This window comes from Pelecanus crispus, chromosome 12 (genome assembly GCF_030463565.1).
Source record: "Pelecanus crispus isolate bPelCri1 chromosome 12, bPelCri1.pri, whole genome shotgun sequence".
Taxonomy (NCBI): domain Eukaryota; kingdom Metazoa; phylum Chordata; class Aves; order Pelecaniformes; family Pelecanidae; genus Pelecanus; species Pelecanus crispus.
The window spans coordinates 1,837,370-1,854,128 of record NC_134654.1 but is presented as its reverse complement, the minus strand read 5'-3'; the positions used below and the strand labels follow the sequence as shown (position 1 = coordinate 1,854,128).

Below are 16,759 nucleotides of genomic sequence, written 5' to 3'. Positions count from 1 at the left end.
ACAGGCTGCCCTAAACAAAGCGCATCCTCCCCCTCCATCATACGTACTCGTGACCAGTGGCCTTTTTAATGTATTTTTCTTCTTTTTTCTTTTTTTCCCTCTTTCCACTTTTTACTCAGTCGGCCCCCGTGTTTACAGCTCACTACACCACAAATCCTTATTTCATGTCACCCACTGGCCCAAGCTGTCCCCACTCGCTGTTTCTCCTAGACAAGTTAATAAGATGGAAGGCTCCCCGGAGGCCTCGAGCCAGCGAACATTATCACTTGGAAGCAAGGCAGAAATACTGACACATCGGAAATGACTTCAAGCCTATTAATTACCCTTTCTTCTCTGGCAGATCTTTGAGAGAGAGCTTGACAAATTGAAAGGCAGGAGCGATCATCCTTCCCTGCCCCAGGAAGAGCCCCCACCCACATCAACAAAAGCAAACACCCCCCCCAAACCTTCTTTGTTTTGTTATCAATTAATTCATAAAAAATTAGCTGGAGCAGAGATCTGCCCCTTCTCTCCGCGTGCCCGTTCCCTAGGGCCGGGGGAGGCAGGATGCCGGCACGCAGCCCCCGGGAGAGCGGGAGCGGCTCGGATGGGGCCGGCGCCGGCTGGGAGCCCCGCGGGAGCGTCGGCACAGCTCTCCGTCATCGGAGGACAGGGAAAATCAGCCGCTCTGCACCGGGAAAGCGGGTCTCAGTTTGGAGCTTCCCATCACTGAACGTCAATAATCTCCATTAATATGATCAAACCTGGTACCCCAGATGCACTTAAAAACCTTAGTGACTGCCCCTCAGCCCATTCTCCCCCTCCCTCAAAATGTACTTTAAAATCCTTGCTGGCATAATTGATCCTAATTATTATAAGCATTAGATACTAAATTCCTTCCTACGTGCAACGTGGCTCCAACCACGGGCTTTCAGCAAAGTCTATTGTATAAATAAATGACTGGATTTCTTATTCGAGAGCTTCAGATTTGACAGTATTAATTTTGATGCAAAGTAGCCATGCAAGTTTAGATGAAGTCACTACCTTCCGCTACGGCTTTATTTTTAAGGTGATTTTCATAATTTCAGGTTTAAAAAAAAAACCCTACAAAATAACTCGAACAAAAATCTTCAAGCCATTACCTAGAAAACTATCATTAAATCATTTGTTCATTTTTTATTAGTATCATTGTAATTAAAGAGAATCATATTTCAAAAATGTATCTTCAACAGCACTTATCAAAACCCATCCCTGCAGCCTATCAATTAGTATTACAATAACCTCGCTCCCTTGTTGCCTTCGCTATTAGCATTTTGATTGAATGTCTGTTGAAAAGTGACTGGTAACAGAAGATTGTGTTCAGAAAGTAATGTTTCTTTATTCGCTTTCATTGAAGCTTGTCTAGTTGTCTCCAGTTCCTACTCAAAAGAGACAAGACAGTTCCAAAAGCAGTAATTTTGATGCAGGATTATTTTTTTTTTTTCTTCTCTGCAAGGTGAGATAGATTGGGTTAGGCTGGACACAAATGCTATTAAATCACTTGACAGCAGATTTGGGGTCTGCTATCGGCTCTGACCTGAGCACACTCGAACACGCACAAACTACCGGAGAGGTGGCACGGCAGTAACAGCCGATAAACGCGCTCCCGGAAAGCTGGGAAAACGCATCCCAGGGGCTTCGCAAACGACCTTTCAAGAGATTCAAGAATAATAACAATAATTAATAATGCATGAACTACTCAGGGAAGTTTTTGGCTACGTTTATTACTGATAGTACTGAATGTAAAAGGCAACAATTTATTAGATAACCCTTTGCACTTTGGGAACCTATCACTGCAACTTGGAGAGAGTTAAGTTCGCCAGCCGTAATAAAGCCTCTAACGAAGGATAGATCTGTAACTAACGTCATTACGGAGGGGAAATGGATGCATTCAGCAAGTACCATGAATTATAAAGACAAGAGTTCATTAAATCTACTATATTAAAATAAAAATGACCTGCCATGTCAGACAGTTCTATTTACTGATATTCCCGCTGCTGATGCCTCCCCCTGATAAATCACGTTCAGCAGGCACAACCAACAGTTATCCAAAAACATTCCAATTACTTGGACGTGCTGGGAACTCGCAAGCAACGTCGGGTCGCCCTACAAAAACACCACGAACCCAAGGTTGGCTTTTAGGGCTTCGAGGGGAAACCAAACCGACCCCGCCGCCGCGGCACCCTCCTGCCTCTCCCCCTCTGCTTCCAGCGAGGACAGTCCATTAGACCAACAAGCAATTTAGGAGGGAGGAAAGGGGGGGAAACGTTCAGCGACCGTGGGCATCGCTAGGACGGGGGCCGGTACCGACCCCGGCTAAAATATCCAGCCCCGCAAAAGCACGGCATTCGCCACGCCACGGCGAGCGCAAGGGGCTCGGGGAGGTCCCTGCGGCCGGCGGGGTTCAAAGGCAACGGGCGGGCTGGGCTGGGAGGGGACCCTGGCTTCGGAAAGCAGAAGCCGGTCCCGCCGTGCTTCCTCCCCTTCCTCAGCCTCCTCCATCCCACCCGCAAGCCAGCCCCGCTCCCGGGGAAGGCTTTGCAAAGCCTCCCTCCTCCTCAGCAGCTCCCGTCCCCGCTGGCAGCCAGCCAGCAGCGTGTAACCGTGGCAGGTAGCAATTTCATTTTTAAAATGCACTTATCAAAGATTTAAGGTGAAAGATAAGAAGAGCACGCTAAATCATCATCAAGGAAACACTGTATAAGGCATAGTATTTTGCAAATCAAAACAGTTATCAAAATGAAAAGGTAGGAATATAAAAACAAACGGAGCCAGCGCTGAGAGGAGGGGAGGGAGTGCGCTGGATTCCGGAGACATTGATCAGGTTTCAGGTTTTCTTGGCAAGTCTCAAAGCCTGCGAAGAACGGGAGCAGCGACACTTTCGCTGTCATTTTAAAACAGAAATGAAATGCCAGGTACATTTATATGTGAGCGTGTACACACACACATCCATACACAAACACGTGCTTATTTATATGCCTTTTCATATAGACAGATCTATAAATATAGATACATATTTTTCATACCATTACCCACGGCTGTTGGGTGCTTTTATCAAAGTCATCTGACCTGGAAAGCATCTGTTGTTAATACCACTGTTTTATTATTTATCAAATCCATTTCTTCATAGAATGACTAATTTCATACCCACAGCTGCTCCCATCTTCCCTCCGCAGCTGCTCCTTCCCCGAGCAGCCAGCCCGCCCAGCTCCGGCTCCCACCACCCCCGTGCTGCCTCGGAACCCTCCCGAAGCCCGGGCCCGGGGGCAGAACCAGCACTTCGTGCTCTCCTGCGAGGGACAAACCAAAACGACGCCGCACGGCCAGGAGAAAATGTGCGCGGCACTGCCGGGAGGCGGGGAATGGGCTGCTGATTTCCAAAAAACCAAATCCCGCACTTCCGTCATCTGATTTTTTTTTTGTTTTGTTTTCCTGCAATTGCAGGGAGCTTCCGGAGACTGGAGGAAAACAAATGTTTTTATTTCTTCGTGCCCACAGGACGGAGCCTGCCAGCAGGAGGGAAGCAAGCCCTCCGCTCCAGGGACAGGCTGGCATCGAGAGCAGGGATCTAAATGGAGGAAAACGGGCTGGCAGACACAGAGAAATCGGCAAAAGCCAAACTCGCCTCCAATACCTTTGAGTGATTTCAGCTCGTCCGAACCTCCTGCGAGCCGACGGGGGAATATTTGTTGCTACAACAATGCTTAAAGCGTGTTCTCTTGCCAGGCTTCTCCCCACGGATCCTGCCCTAATTTTGAGCGCGCTGTTGAACGCGTGTGTTCACGCGTGACTCGTGCAACGGGTGAGGAGGACGGTTTCCATCGCCAGAGCCTTGCTGCGACAGAAGTCGCCCACGCAACTCTCAAATGACTTACACCGGCGCCGGCAACGGTCCCACCGAGAGCAAACAGGGAGAGGCGGTGCCGCGGCCAAAGCGCGAGCCACGGAGTCGGACCCGGATCCACGCTCGGCGCCGACGGGAGCCGCGGGCGAGCGAGTTCACCGCCCCGCGCCCCCGGCCCCCACGCCTTGCCGGCTTCGCTGGGACGTTGCAAAGCTGAATTCACTACACGCCTGCAAAGAGCTCTGAGATCGCTCAAGGGAGGGCTGCGTAGGGTTAGCACTATTGTATCTGTTCGCTCCCGGTCGTCTTCCAAAGCGGAGAAATGATGAAGCTGTTCGCACGGATAGGTGTTTTAAAATGGAGAACAATCTGTGAATTATTACATTAGCTGAAGGTACTCTTTCTGGTCCAGAAAACACTCAATAAATTAAAAAGAAAAAAAACCCGCAACCCAAATTCGCCGACCTGCAGTTTTCTGAAAGAAGCTGTTTCTCAACTTACTTATTCTATTGGATCCAGCAAAAAAAATGTGCCAGATGTTCTTACTTCAGCTTATATCTACAAAAAACATACAGAATAAGCAAAATCACTCCTTGCCAGTGCATATTAATCAACCTAATTACAGAAATCTTCAGTCAAAACTTCACGTTTTGGGAAAACCGCTATCGAGCGCAGGCAAAACGGTGCGGAGCCTGTGCGAGCTCCGTGCGGCACAACCCACCCGGTGTCACCCCGCGCGCCCCGGGACGCCCTGCCCGCCACCGCAAACTCCGGATCTCGGGATATGTGGGGAAGCGAGGTCAAAGGGAGGAAAGAAGGGTAGGTGAAATGTTGGAAGAATCGCTCTTTTTAGAGACATTTTGTCCTTCCCTTGCTGCCGGTGGGGAGGTGAAGACAGAGTTACAGAAACGAGTCCTTGTCCTTTTGGCCAAGCAGTGGGAAGGAGCCAGGACAGCAAAGGGCAAAGCCGAGCTCAGGTGCAGCCCAGCGATCAGTGCTTTTCCTTACTAACGAAGCGGGAGCCGAACGCAACGCTGTCACCTCCCACCATCGGCGCGACTCGGGGCTCTCTGTCCTTTGCTTCCAGCTATTTGCCACGGGCTCATCAAAGCCAACAGAGACACGACGATTTACAGCAGCAAACTGTTTGCCCTTGCAGCTCCTATTGGCTCCATTCCCAGGGCAGGACCTTAGCTCTAACTGCGGTTCAGAGCTTCCAATCTTCTCTGTCTCCTTGGTGGAAAAGCCCCTGAACTGCAGGATACAGGGATGCAGCCGAGCCTCCAAGTAAGAGCCGCTGACCGCCGCAGGCTCTGTGCAAGGAGCGGCGGGAGCCAAACCCTCCGCGTGTCTCGGGCCACCACCTGCAAACCACCGCGGTGACGCGGGGCAGGGACGCGGCGTCCCCGCCGGGATGTGTTGGGGCTGCAAAGAACTGCAATGATCTATCTTCTCCCACACAGCAGGCTCTCCGGGAGCACCAAACACCCGCAGAGCCTTGCTCCGGCACAGCAGAAAGCCAGCTCTACCAGAGGAAACCAGAGAAAAGCGCCGGGCTTTCCTAGCCTGCTCTGCAAGAATATTTTCATCTGTGAAATCCTGGACAGCCTCCCATGCAAAATCACCGCCCGCACCGACGGCGGCCTCTTCCCGCGCCCCCGACCAGCCCTGCGAGATAGCTCCTTCTGCAGGACACCGGGCTCACGGCCGCAACGATGCTGGCTCTGCGGCCACCGAAACCAGGCGGAAGAGGATTGTGGACGCGGAGCGGATCAAGCTGCAAACGCTCCAGGGAGCGGGACAGCAAAGGGGCAGCGGCAGCCGCTGCCTTCACCCGCCCGGACAAACCCGCCGGCAGGCGAGGGCGCGCAGGAGGGGAGAGGGGTGAAACGGCGGCGGGTGAAAGCTGGAGCAGGAGGCGAGGAAGGCTCTGCGGGACCCGCCCCGCGACCAGACTCAGCGTTCCTGCAGCACACATTTTACATATCTAAGCTAGTAATTTTAACAGCTTCTAATTTGCTAATACAAGAGGATTGATTAGGTGGAATGTATCCACGCAAGAGCTGTAAACCGTTAATTGCAGGGTAGCAATGTTTCCATTTACGCACCCCATTGCCAAGCCCTCCTTTGGCAGCAGAGCCACTCGAAGCTTTTTGCCTCGCAAAAGCGACCCCGGGAGCAATTTCTGCTCCCCAGCACAGAGCACACCCACCCCGCTCAGCAAGACAGGAGCGTTCAGCTACCTGCGCAGGTGCACCCTGCAGCTCGGACTGGCATCCCCCACCTAATTACCAACACTTAAAAAGAAATGCTCGGAAGACCAGAATCGCAGCCGGGGATGGCGAGGACGGCAGAGAGGGATGGCGCGGCAAAGCCCGCCTGAACAGGAGGCTCGGGGGCAAAAGCCCTTCCTTATGCTACCGGCATTATTTGTGTAACCCACATCTCTCCTGAATCTCAGGATTTTGGGGATAGGGGATGTGTTATCTGTTTGTTCACACAGATCATCAGGAGGCTTTACATACGGCAATGACCTTGTAAAATTAAAGGCTTCGGCAGCATCCGGGTCCCGGGCGCGAGCGAGGTGGCAGCTGATGGCGGTGATTTACTCCGGGGACTGCACTGGGCGCAGGGAGGCAAGCCGTCCCGCTCCTGGGACACCAAACGGCTGCGGCTCACCATCCCCGAGCCCCTCCAGGCTGCTGGGAGCGTCCTCCTCGCCTTCAGGAGAAGTGCTCTAAAAACTTCATTATCAGAACCAGCAGATATAAGGCACAGATATTAAAAAAAAAAAAAAAAAAGCAACCCTCAGCCCTTGCATATTTGAGAGGACTCACCCAGTCTGCTTTCAGTGATCCACCGGGAAAAGAAAATAACACGCCAGGGAGCGAAAGCTGCGCGGTGTGTCTCAATATTTTCCTATCACATTTTTGGGCACAGGCATGCTGTGAGTAGCTGCCTATTTTCTCAAGGTCACCACACTGATTTTAATTCTGCTCGTTGTATTAAGACTGCCCGTCTATGTAAATGTTGCATTTTGTTCTCCTCCTGTTTCTGCCCTTTCCTCAATTAACATTTTCAAATAGTCCCACAAGACTTGAAGCACTACCTGCTAATCACTTCGCTCCTGCATTCTGGGAAGCAAAAGGGTTTTGGTTTCATCAGCTGAGTAGATTCATAAGCAAGAACTTATTCACGGCATTTAGGGTTTCTTCCCATTCACAGACCATCAGGATTTTTGCTAATTTATCTGTCACTCGAACTGGCTGCTCAGCAGTGACAATAAAGACGGCAAACTGAAGTCATATTAAAATGACCTCAGTCTTCTCAACACAGCTTCAGCTACCAAGATTGCGTTGTCCGTTTCTAACCCAAGCACTCATCCCGGCAGAGCTCACGCGTACCAACTTTCTGCAAGTGTATCATAATCTAAAAAAGCTTCTTAAATATTTGCACAACTCTTGCTTTACGTTTCCTGAAGAACCTTTCAGAGATGAGGAAGGCTCCACTGATTTTGCACTCTCCAAGACGACTGTAGCCTAACTGCATCAAGTTATTGATACTGTTCGGTACTAAGTGAACAGGAAGATTTTTCTTTTTAAGACAGTGACTGTTAACCGCAGTTCTACGGGAAAGAAATGCCCGGCTTTCTGCTCGCGGTCCTGCCTATGCCTAGCCCTGGACGCCACGCAGACACCTTCTGCGAGGACACTGCCATCTCCCATCTTTCCGTGTCTCTGCTTTCCCACCCGAGGCATCTGGATATCAGCCTCTGCTGATCTGCAAAACCATCATTTATGGCATCCCAGAAAGCTTAACTGATATTTGAAAAGCTATTTAATATCTCCTGTGTACAGATGCCACAGAAAATGCTGAATTTCCTCCTGCGCACCTCTTCCTTCCTGCAAGTTTTACGCTCTGGCTCTGACCCTCCCTTCCTGCAGTCGCTTCCATCGCGGGAACGAGCGCGGGACGTCGCCTCCTGCGTTCGCTCGCGCTGCCGCCCGCCCTGCAGAGCTGCCCGCGGCGCAGCGCCGGCCGTCAGGGATGCCTGCCTTCCCCTCGCCTCCCGTGCCGGAGAGGGCGCGCAGGGAGAGCGCCCAGGACCTGTCAGTCAGCGCCTCCTCTTGCTACCACCCGTAGCAGGGCTGATTGAAAGGAGCCTGGAGAAATTAAGAAGGTCAAAAAAGGTCTGGCTGTGTAGGGCTCTTCCTCCGGGGAGAGGGAACTAAATAATTTGTTTACACCTTAGCTATGAAGACAAGATACAAATGAGTTTTACAGACCTACTGTCCTTTACAATATACTTTTAAGTTGATATTTACCTTAAAGTCTGATTGTGTAACTGCAGACTTCCAAACTAATTGCTGGGCTGTGTTTGCAACCTTTACTGGAGGTTGGCGGGATTTTTTTTTTTTTTATTATTATTATTATTATTGCATTTGTTTGTTAAACAAGAAAATAAAAATGTCAAGCCATCTCCCGAGTGCTGCTGGCAAGCCGAGGCTCTCCCGTTCTTTAGAGAAAGCATTTGCACACATCTATTCCTTCGGTGCGTCCCGGCCAGTGCAGCTGTTCGCTCCTTCTCCTCCTCTGGATGTAATTTTCATTACTGGTAAAAAATTAAGCAATAAGGTATGACAGACAGTACATAGCTGGGCAATTATTCCAAGCCTCAGGTGGCGTTATCCAGCATGAGGCTGGGGGCAGAATGACTGTAACCACCCGAGACGTTCAATAATCGCCTTGAAAAGCGTGGCCAGGAGCCCTATTTGCTATTCTGAAACAGAGTCTGCTGGGATGCAGGGCTCATACCGGCCTGAATGCATTTATTTTTACACTTCACGTAAGGTGCCCTGATGCAGCAGCAATAGGCGCTGGCCAGGAAATTAAAAGACAAGGGAGACGGATCCGAGAACTGGCAGCTTTTCCTTTTTGTTTTGCGTTTATTAACACCGAAGCAGGGAGCAGCACCGAGCCTGCCGAGCTCGGGGCCGCCGGCAGGCCGCCGCGCAAAGCCACCACCCCAGCCGCTGCCGTCGCCCCGGCCGGGGGATAACGCTCCCGGCCCCCTCCGCCCGATGCAGAGGCGAAGGGGGAGACACCGATGCCACACGGGAAAGCGGTGGGACGCGGCCACCCGGCCCCGAGCGCGGGGCTGGAACCCCGAGCCCCGTCCCCGCGCTGCGTCCCACCAGCCGCAGCCGCCCCGACGCCGACCCTGCTTCCAGCCGGGATGCAGGGGAACTCACGACACGAAGCAGAGAGATGCGAATACGGCTCTTCAGCGCTGCAGCCGTTAATGTGTTTTGCGACATGAATATTTATAAGTGAGGATGTAATATTAAAAGCATACACATATAAAATATTAACATGGCACATGGCATAGCTGCAATCTAAATAGATAGGTATGACTGATGGTATTATCGCTCAGCCATCACCACTTCCACAGATAGCTCTGTAAACGGTAAATAATATTAACTAATGAATCTTCACGGCCCTCGTGTGAAGTTGTGAAGCAAATATTTGCTTAAAAATCACTCTAAACCCCCCTGCCTGCAGCTACTCCTCCCTCTGATCTGCTGTGCCTCTGGCAGAAGATAAACGCCCGGCATCTCTACACATCAAGGGTTAAAGTCTCTCTCCGTGTTGCAAACCCCAGGTCCCTGGGCTGAATTTCACCGGCGCGGTGAGGCCGAGCCGAGCGAGCGCTTCCCTCAAAACAACTGCACTCTCTGGAGCCCCATTTATGAAGTGAAACAACCAGCAAGGGAATAAAAGCCCGTCTCATCTAGGAAAGCAATAACAATAATACCGCCTCCATTTATATCTTATGTCGCACTCTTCATCCAGAGCCCTTAAAGCACTTTATGCTCTAAAAAAAAATACCGCCACCGTGTTTGTGGATGCTTTTCCAAAATCCTGTAGGTCAAACCTGGCCAAACAGCAGCTCTTCCTTTAGCCCCATCCTTCTAAAAGCAACGCCATGCGAGCAGACAAAAGGTTCCCTCCGAGCTGCCCTCAAAGTGCTCCGTACTATCGCCAGACCGCTGCCAACAGAAGCTATGCTGAAAATGACCAAATTAGGCAATTATTTCTCTATATATTTTAAATACTCTTTACTCAGAACTGCCTGGGGATGTATTTTTAAATGCACATGACCTTGCCTTACTTGAGGGAGATGGCAATAAACAAATAATTGCAGCGACTCTTAATTATATTTATATCTCATCTATAAAAATGGCAATTATAACTTCAGAGGTCAACTACAAAACTGAAGTTTTGGCAGCCGGACAGAACACAAAAGGCTATTTTTCTCCTAAGAAAAGCATCATCCTTCGCCGAGGCACAGATGATATCTCACTAACAACATCACTCCTGTCTCTTCCAATAAATACAACCATTACGCCAACCGCTTCCACCTGGACAATTACTTTTATGCACCGAAATCTGCTGGATGGGGATGGCGCAAACACGAAGCGCGGCCGTGAACGTGACGCTCCTCCCCGAGAGCAGGGACCGCGGGAAGGACGTCGCGGAGCCGGCGCTCCTGCGCGCGGTCTCGCTGGTCCGAGGTGCACGAATCTCCGCCCGAATTCTGCGGTTCGAGGTCGAAGCCGAGCCGCGGGCACGCCGGCCGCCTCCGCACGGCCGCGGAGCTCCTGCGTCCCCGCGAGAAGGCTGCGGCGATGCCACGCTCAGGGCTGCCGGCAGCCGCCCCGCGCCAGGGCACGGCGGGCAGCCCGCGGGCGCTGCGGGAGAGCCTGGCCCGAGAGCAGCCCGGGGAGCCGCCGGCTTCACGCGCCGAGCTGAAGGGACGCTCACCCGCTCGAGGTGCCGCCCGGCCCAGCCCCGGCTCCTTGCAGGCACGGGTTTGCACCAACTGCAAAAACCCAAGTAATTTTGAGGCTCTGCCAGAATCAATGCCTGTCTTTTGGAGATGCTTTAACGCCTAACACATCGGATATTGTTTGTATCACGCAGACAGCCTTGCCTTCTTAAAATTTTGTTTAGTTTTAAGAAGTCCAAATCACATGCTGTCACTTCCTTCCTCTCTCCCCTGCCATTCCTAACGCTGTGAGAGAGAGTTAATTGATATGAAAATAACTCTGGGGGCTGTATGGCTTGAAAAACATACAGCATTACATTCAATACCGGCAATTACAGCTTGGGGGGTTCAATCACTCAAAATCTTTATTTGTCTTTTTGCAAGTTCAAGACGTGGGACTGTCGTGATGCACCCCGCGGACAGCTTCTGGAGCGGCCGATGGCTACGGGCACGCACAAAACGAGTACACGCTGGTGGAGGGCATCTAAGGCTGTGACCCAGAGCATCCCATTGCGGTAACGAACCATATACCTAACCGTATACCTAACCGTACACCTGACCGTACACCTAACCGTACACCTAACCGTACACCTAACCGTACACCTAACCATACACTTAAGCATATACCTAACCATACACCACCTTCGCTTGACTCATCTCTACGCTCACGCTTAACAGTCGCGGAAAGAAAGGGGAGAAAGGGGAGTTGCCAAACAAATTTATCAGGGGACTCCACTCCGCTGCGTTTTTCCTTTCCACAACATGCACACAGCCTGGGGAGGGCTGAGCCCGCTCCCGCACCCCTCGGTTCAGACGCTTTCACCCAACCCTCCCTCCCTCCCTCCTCCTAAGCAGCCCGCCGCGTACGGCGTTTTTTGGCAGCGTTGCTGGGCACAACAAACGAGCCTGCCGCTGCCGGGGTTTGGGGCTGGCCCAGCACGGGCAAAGCACAAGGGCAAGGCAGCCACCCCGTCCGGCTCCTGCTCTTCGATGTGCTCAGCAGCAAATTGGCGTGCTCTCTGGAGCTCCCGTCCATAATGAAGTTAGAAGGACATCATCATCTTGCCAGGCTCCCTCCAGCCCCAAAGATCAATAACTAATGCTGAACTCCAGATTTTATCTGCACTTTGCAAGGGTAACAAAATAACACCACCCTCTTTTTTTCCCTTTCCAATTACTAAATCCGTTCACGATTGACCCAGTAATTTTCAGCTCTATGAAATTTTAGGCAGTGAAGAAGGTGACGGAAGCGATCTTCCAGGGTGTTTGGAGAACTTGTGGGCGTGGTTTTGCTCCCTGTACAGAAGCGCAGAGGTACAGAAAGAGAGGATTACCAACACTTCCTTTCTAAAAAGAAATGGCATCTTAACGAAGCTGACCCAGGGCTATTTGCCTGCTAAGTGCCAGTTCGCTGCGTGCCCACCATCACAGCTAAGCGGCCACGCTACAAGCAGAACCCTTGCAAGAAGACACGGCATCCCCGTGCAGCTAGGCACTGTTTTACCTACAATACTCCAAAAATTAACCACTCCTTCAATTAAACACTCACAGATGCTGCAGCCTGCCATTAATACAGCTAGACAGATAGGCACGAAATGCAATAGCTCCGAGTCTCATTTTCCTTAGAGAACATCCAGGAACAGTTGGATATTAAAAGAGAAAAAGACACCAGCAGAGGCAACAACGTGGTTAGCTTGATGACATTTTTAATGTTCTAAAAGTTATGGGCTCCATTGGCAAGGCATTAAGTTTTATTTTGGGTGGGGTTTTCAAGCCTTCCCAAGGTATTAATAAAACTGTTCAGCAATGAGCAGCTTTGAAAATCCCTCTTACTACGCCTGGTTAAATCTGTGCGTTCCCACTAAGTAATCGGCGCTGGCCCGGTGCCGCGCGCGCAGGCGAGTTACGCACTATCAGAATACACACGCGAGTAACACACGCGTGCCAGAATTATGTCAACAAATAGTCTCAATTTGCTTGCAAGGAAATTTATCTCGCCTCCTAGCAGTAGGGAGTGAATTTTAATACTTTTTCTTTCCCTTGCCGGCGTTGATTATTCTAGGCATAGACTAACTACAGTAAACCACAACGGATATTTTATCTGCCATTTCTCTTTCCCTTGGCTAATTTGAAGATACAGATTGCAACCCGCAAGTGGTTTTACGAATTGCCATTAACGCCGTTGCTGCACCCTACCGCATTTTAAACACGTTTCCAACACAATCAGAACGTCACAATTTGTAAAATCTGGGGTGATTTTATACACAATCGATGCGGCAGAACTCGCTTCATCACAACAGCCCACTAGCCCGTTTATTAGCCCGATTAGTGGTAGCTACCTGTACAGAGAAGGAAAAATTGTCTGAAAAGACTAGATAAATTCAAGCGTGACGATGAAGATGACTCTCCACTTGTTTCTTCCTTCCACCTGCACTTGGCAGAGGTAAGGACCCGGAGCTCAGACTTTCATGCCCCTCTGGCAGCTGCTCCAGCCGCAGCCCCTCGGCACCGGCCGGGCTTCACCCGCTCGCAGGAATTTTGGCTAATGCCGGTGAACAAGCAGCATTGTCCTTCACCCAGCAAAAGGGTAAGGCTGTTCCCTGGGATACAGCTCACAAACAGAGCCGGCCCTCCCGGCTGCCAGGGAACCCCCTTGGAGTCTGCTTTTGGGCCTTTTAGACTCTCAGTTCCCCCCTCCCCCCTTAGATCTCGTCTAGGAGCTTACGCAAGGATGCTAATGCAAAGAGAAATGTTACGGCTTGCATGCAGAAAAAACAGGCGATAAAAAAACATTAACCAATGGAATAAATTCACAAAATTCCTGGGGGAAAAAAGAAAGACCTATTGCCTCTTGTCTTCAACACACATCGTGGGGAAAAAGCCCTTTGTGGAAAAGCCGAGAGGTTTCACGGCAGCTAAGGTGCCCCCCTAGATCTGCAGCCCTCAGCTTCAGCAGTTATGGACCTTTTCTCCAGCTAAGACAGTGCAAAGATGCTTTTCAAAGAGGAACCCATCCTCTGGGGCTTATCGCTCAGGTTCACACCTGATAGCGGGGCTCCCCAGCACGCCATTCCAGCTTCCCCTAAGAGCACCGAAAAGCTGAACCGGAGCGCTTAGAGCAGAGCTCAGCACTCGCGGAGCACAACCGGCAACGCTTCCCGGTGCCCCCACGCCTCGCCAAGTGCTGACAGCAGCACAGTGCCACCGGCGGGGCCGGAGGAGGGATCACCTTGAGGCACGCGGGGAAGAGACGAGCGTCTTGCAGGAAGCAAAGGAAGGGCTAACACACCAGCGCTCTACTTCCAACGTCCCTGCAGAGCGTCCCGCCTGCCCCGGCAGCGCAGCCCAGTCCAGGCAGGCACAAGCTCTTGAAGAGACCACCAGTGAGGTCGGTGCGCAGGAACAGAGCTCACTGCAGGCACAGCCAAGAGCCTCCAGTGGGAACAGAACTCCAGGATTTGGGACATTTCAGCAAATGGAGACTTTCTCTCCCTGTCTCTGGAGCAAGAACCCTTTTATCTGGGGATGAGGCAGCTGCTGGGGCCACCCAGCCCTGCCGATGGGCTGCAGTTGTGCCGCAGGACAGCCTGACGACCCCCAGGACAGACCGACGTCCGCCAGGACAGACCGATGTCCGCCAGGACAGACGGATGTCCCCCAGGACAAGCTGTCCACGTGGAGCCCCCCATGCCTCCGGCCTCCTGCGCCCTTGGAGAGGGACGGCGGAGACCTGCTCTGCGGGGAGACAGAGGCAGAGACAAGAAACCACAGGTCAGGGACTTGCGAATCGGGCGGCGAAGGCTTCAGAAGGACGGGGCATGGAGACGAACGCTAGGATGCACTGCCAGCCTACCTGATGCGCGCCGCACAAACTTGCCAGGTTAAGAAACAGTTTATGAGAAGAAAACGAGGAATACAAACAGAAGCAGGCAGAAGACTCGCTGAAACACATTCACAGGGGCCAAATCTGCTGAGTACGCGCCCTGCTGGGACCAGAGCCCCCCAGTAGCCCTTGAGGCCAGCTGCCAGCAGACCGTGGCAGGGCGGGGATGTGGGGCCCTCGTGCCCAGCACAAAAGCACCGCATGAGGCAGCTCTTCAATGCAACAAACAACGTGCAAAGATCCCGAATGGAGAAGGGTATTTATGGCCCGTTTAAGGGTGGTTGCAAAGAGAAGGATGGAAAATTCCCTGGATATAAAAGGAAGTTGTCAGGGGTTGAACTTTCCAAAACTATGTAGGAGTTTTGAACGCTTGGTTCCTGTTACAAAACTGATGGGCACTGGCTGTTCGCATGCCTTCCCTGGCTCTGGAGCGCTTATCTTTTCAAGCAAGACTTTTGGTCGCTGCTGCTGAATTTTCCAGGGTACTACAATCCCTGGCTTCAGAGAGGGATCAGTGCCTGGGAGGGAACTGCTGGAGGGAGGGAATGCTATCCTGGGGGTTCGCCTGACTCACCCGGCCCTCTGCACGCACTAAGTTGCTCATTAAGGCAAATATCAGAGCCGTGAATAATTCCGACAGCGCTGGGAGGTCAGGTCTTCTGACCCTGCCATGGAGGTGGAGACGAGGTGAGGCGGCAGCGGCCGGGGACTTCGGGCTGCTCCCCTCTCCCCTTCCCAGGGCTCCCATCGCTGCCTGGCCGGGCGCGGGCTCCTTTACGCCTTCCGACAGCCTCCCTAAACAAACGGGCCACAACAGCGCTCCGAGCAGCCGACACCCTCGAGGTCGAGACAATAACCGTATCGATCAAGGGAGCCCCCACAAAGAGCAAACTCAAGCGTCCGGGGCGCGGAGGGCAAGCGACAAACCTTGGGGCTACACGTCCACGCCGTCGCACGGGGGCAGAAGCCACAAGCTGCGCTGGCTTCCTGCGCTGCCTCCAAACACGGGATGTGCTAAAGCAGGAGACCGGTGGCATGAAATTAATCTTGTTCGGAGAGAAGGGAAGCGGGTCTCGGAGCCTGGAAACCCTGCGCGGTTTCTGGTGCCGCGGTGGGAGCCCAGGTACGTTTTACCCCCGCCCAGCCGAACGGAGCGGCTGCCAGGCTGCTCTCTGCCTGGAGCTCGGCATCTCTGCGGCAGCGATAACGTGAACCTCTCGCCGAGAGACAGAGGAGCATCATTTATTTCCACTGAAAGGAATGGCCATAACACTGAAAATAATCCTCAGCTCATTTTCACAGAACTGTACAAGCAATGATGAAACCTTGTCTCTCTTGTGAAATATGTGGAGGGAAATTCCTCTTCTGGAGATCCTGCTTATTCTGAGCTACCATCGCTGGAGGACAAGCAGGCCTCAGCGTCAAAGCTCCAGCGTGCGTGAAACCCCAGCAGGGTTTAGCACCTCAGTTCCGTGGTATCTCAGCTTAACTGGCCTTATGCCCCGCTTAACCTGACGCTAGCCACCTCGGTACAAACCCTCTGCTTCCCTCACCGCACACAGCTCCCTGGGCTTTACTATCTCCAGGGACGCCACGGAGCCTGACAACGCTCCTCCCGAAGATCAGTCATTAGACAGGCCAGAAAAATCATCTCTAATAAGCAAATCTACATGACGTGGCACTACATGCCAAGCCGCCCGGCCTCTGCAACGCCTGCAGGACAGGGGGAGCCGTCTCAAACACAAACGGCTCCGCTGATTTAGCACCACTGGATTTAGCCACTGGGTCACCGTGTTGACGCTGAGTTTTGGCTGTGCTCACCATGCAGAAGCTGTCACAAAACGTGATGTCTGAGCTCCCGTTCTCTCTTACCTCTATGCCTGTTGGTCGTCTTGTCAAACATAAGCATGGCGTCCTCTACCTGCAAGACAGAAGAGGGGAGATGCGTGCTTTAACACACCGGCTGCACGGGTCGCAAAAACACAACAGACAAACTGGGAAGGGGAGACAAAGGCAGGAGCAGCCTCAACTGGGGTGCAAACGATGCATCAGATCTCCTTGCTTTTGCTCAGCCAGCTCTTTCTTTTGGAAATCTGTGGTTTTCAACCCCTGTCCTAGCTGACATGGGATTCTAAAGCAGAAAAGCAAACATTAAAAGTTCTGTTGCCCTAAAAAGCCAAATATC

The 16,759-nt window shown here is 52.0% G+C and overlaps 1 protein-coding gene across 4 annotated transcripts in view; it reads right to left on the bottom strand.

Annotated features, from left to right (window-relative positions):
* MSI2 (musashi RNA binding protein 2) overlaps positions 1 to 16,759 on the bottom strand; it is a 263,332-nt gene that overhangs the window by 85,388 nt on the left and 161,185 nt on the right. For all 4 annotated transcript variants that reach the window (XM_075719667.1, XM_075719664.1, XM_075719665.1 and 1 more), the window contains exon 7: positions 16,447 to 16,495. In XM_075719667.1, coding sequence (XP_075575782.1) covers positions 16,447 to 16,495 — 49 coding nt within the window. The remainder of the gene's footprint in view (positions 1 to 16,446; positions 16,496 to 16,759) is intronic.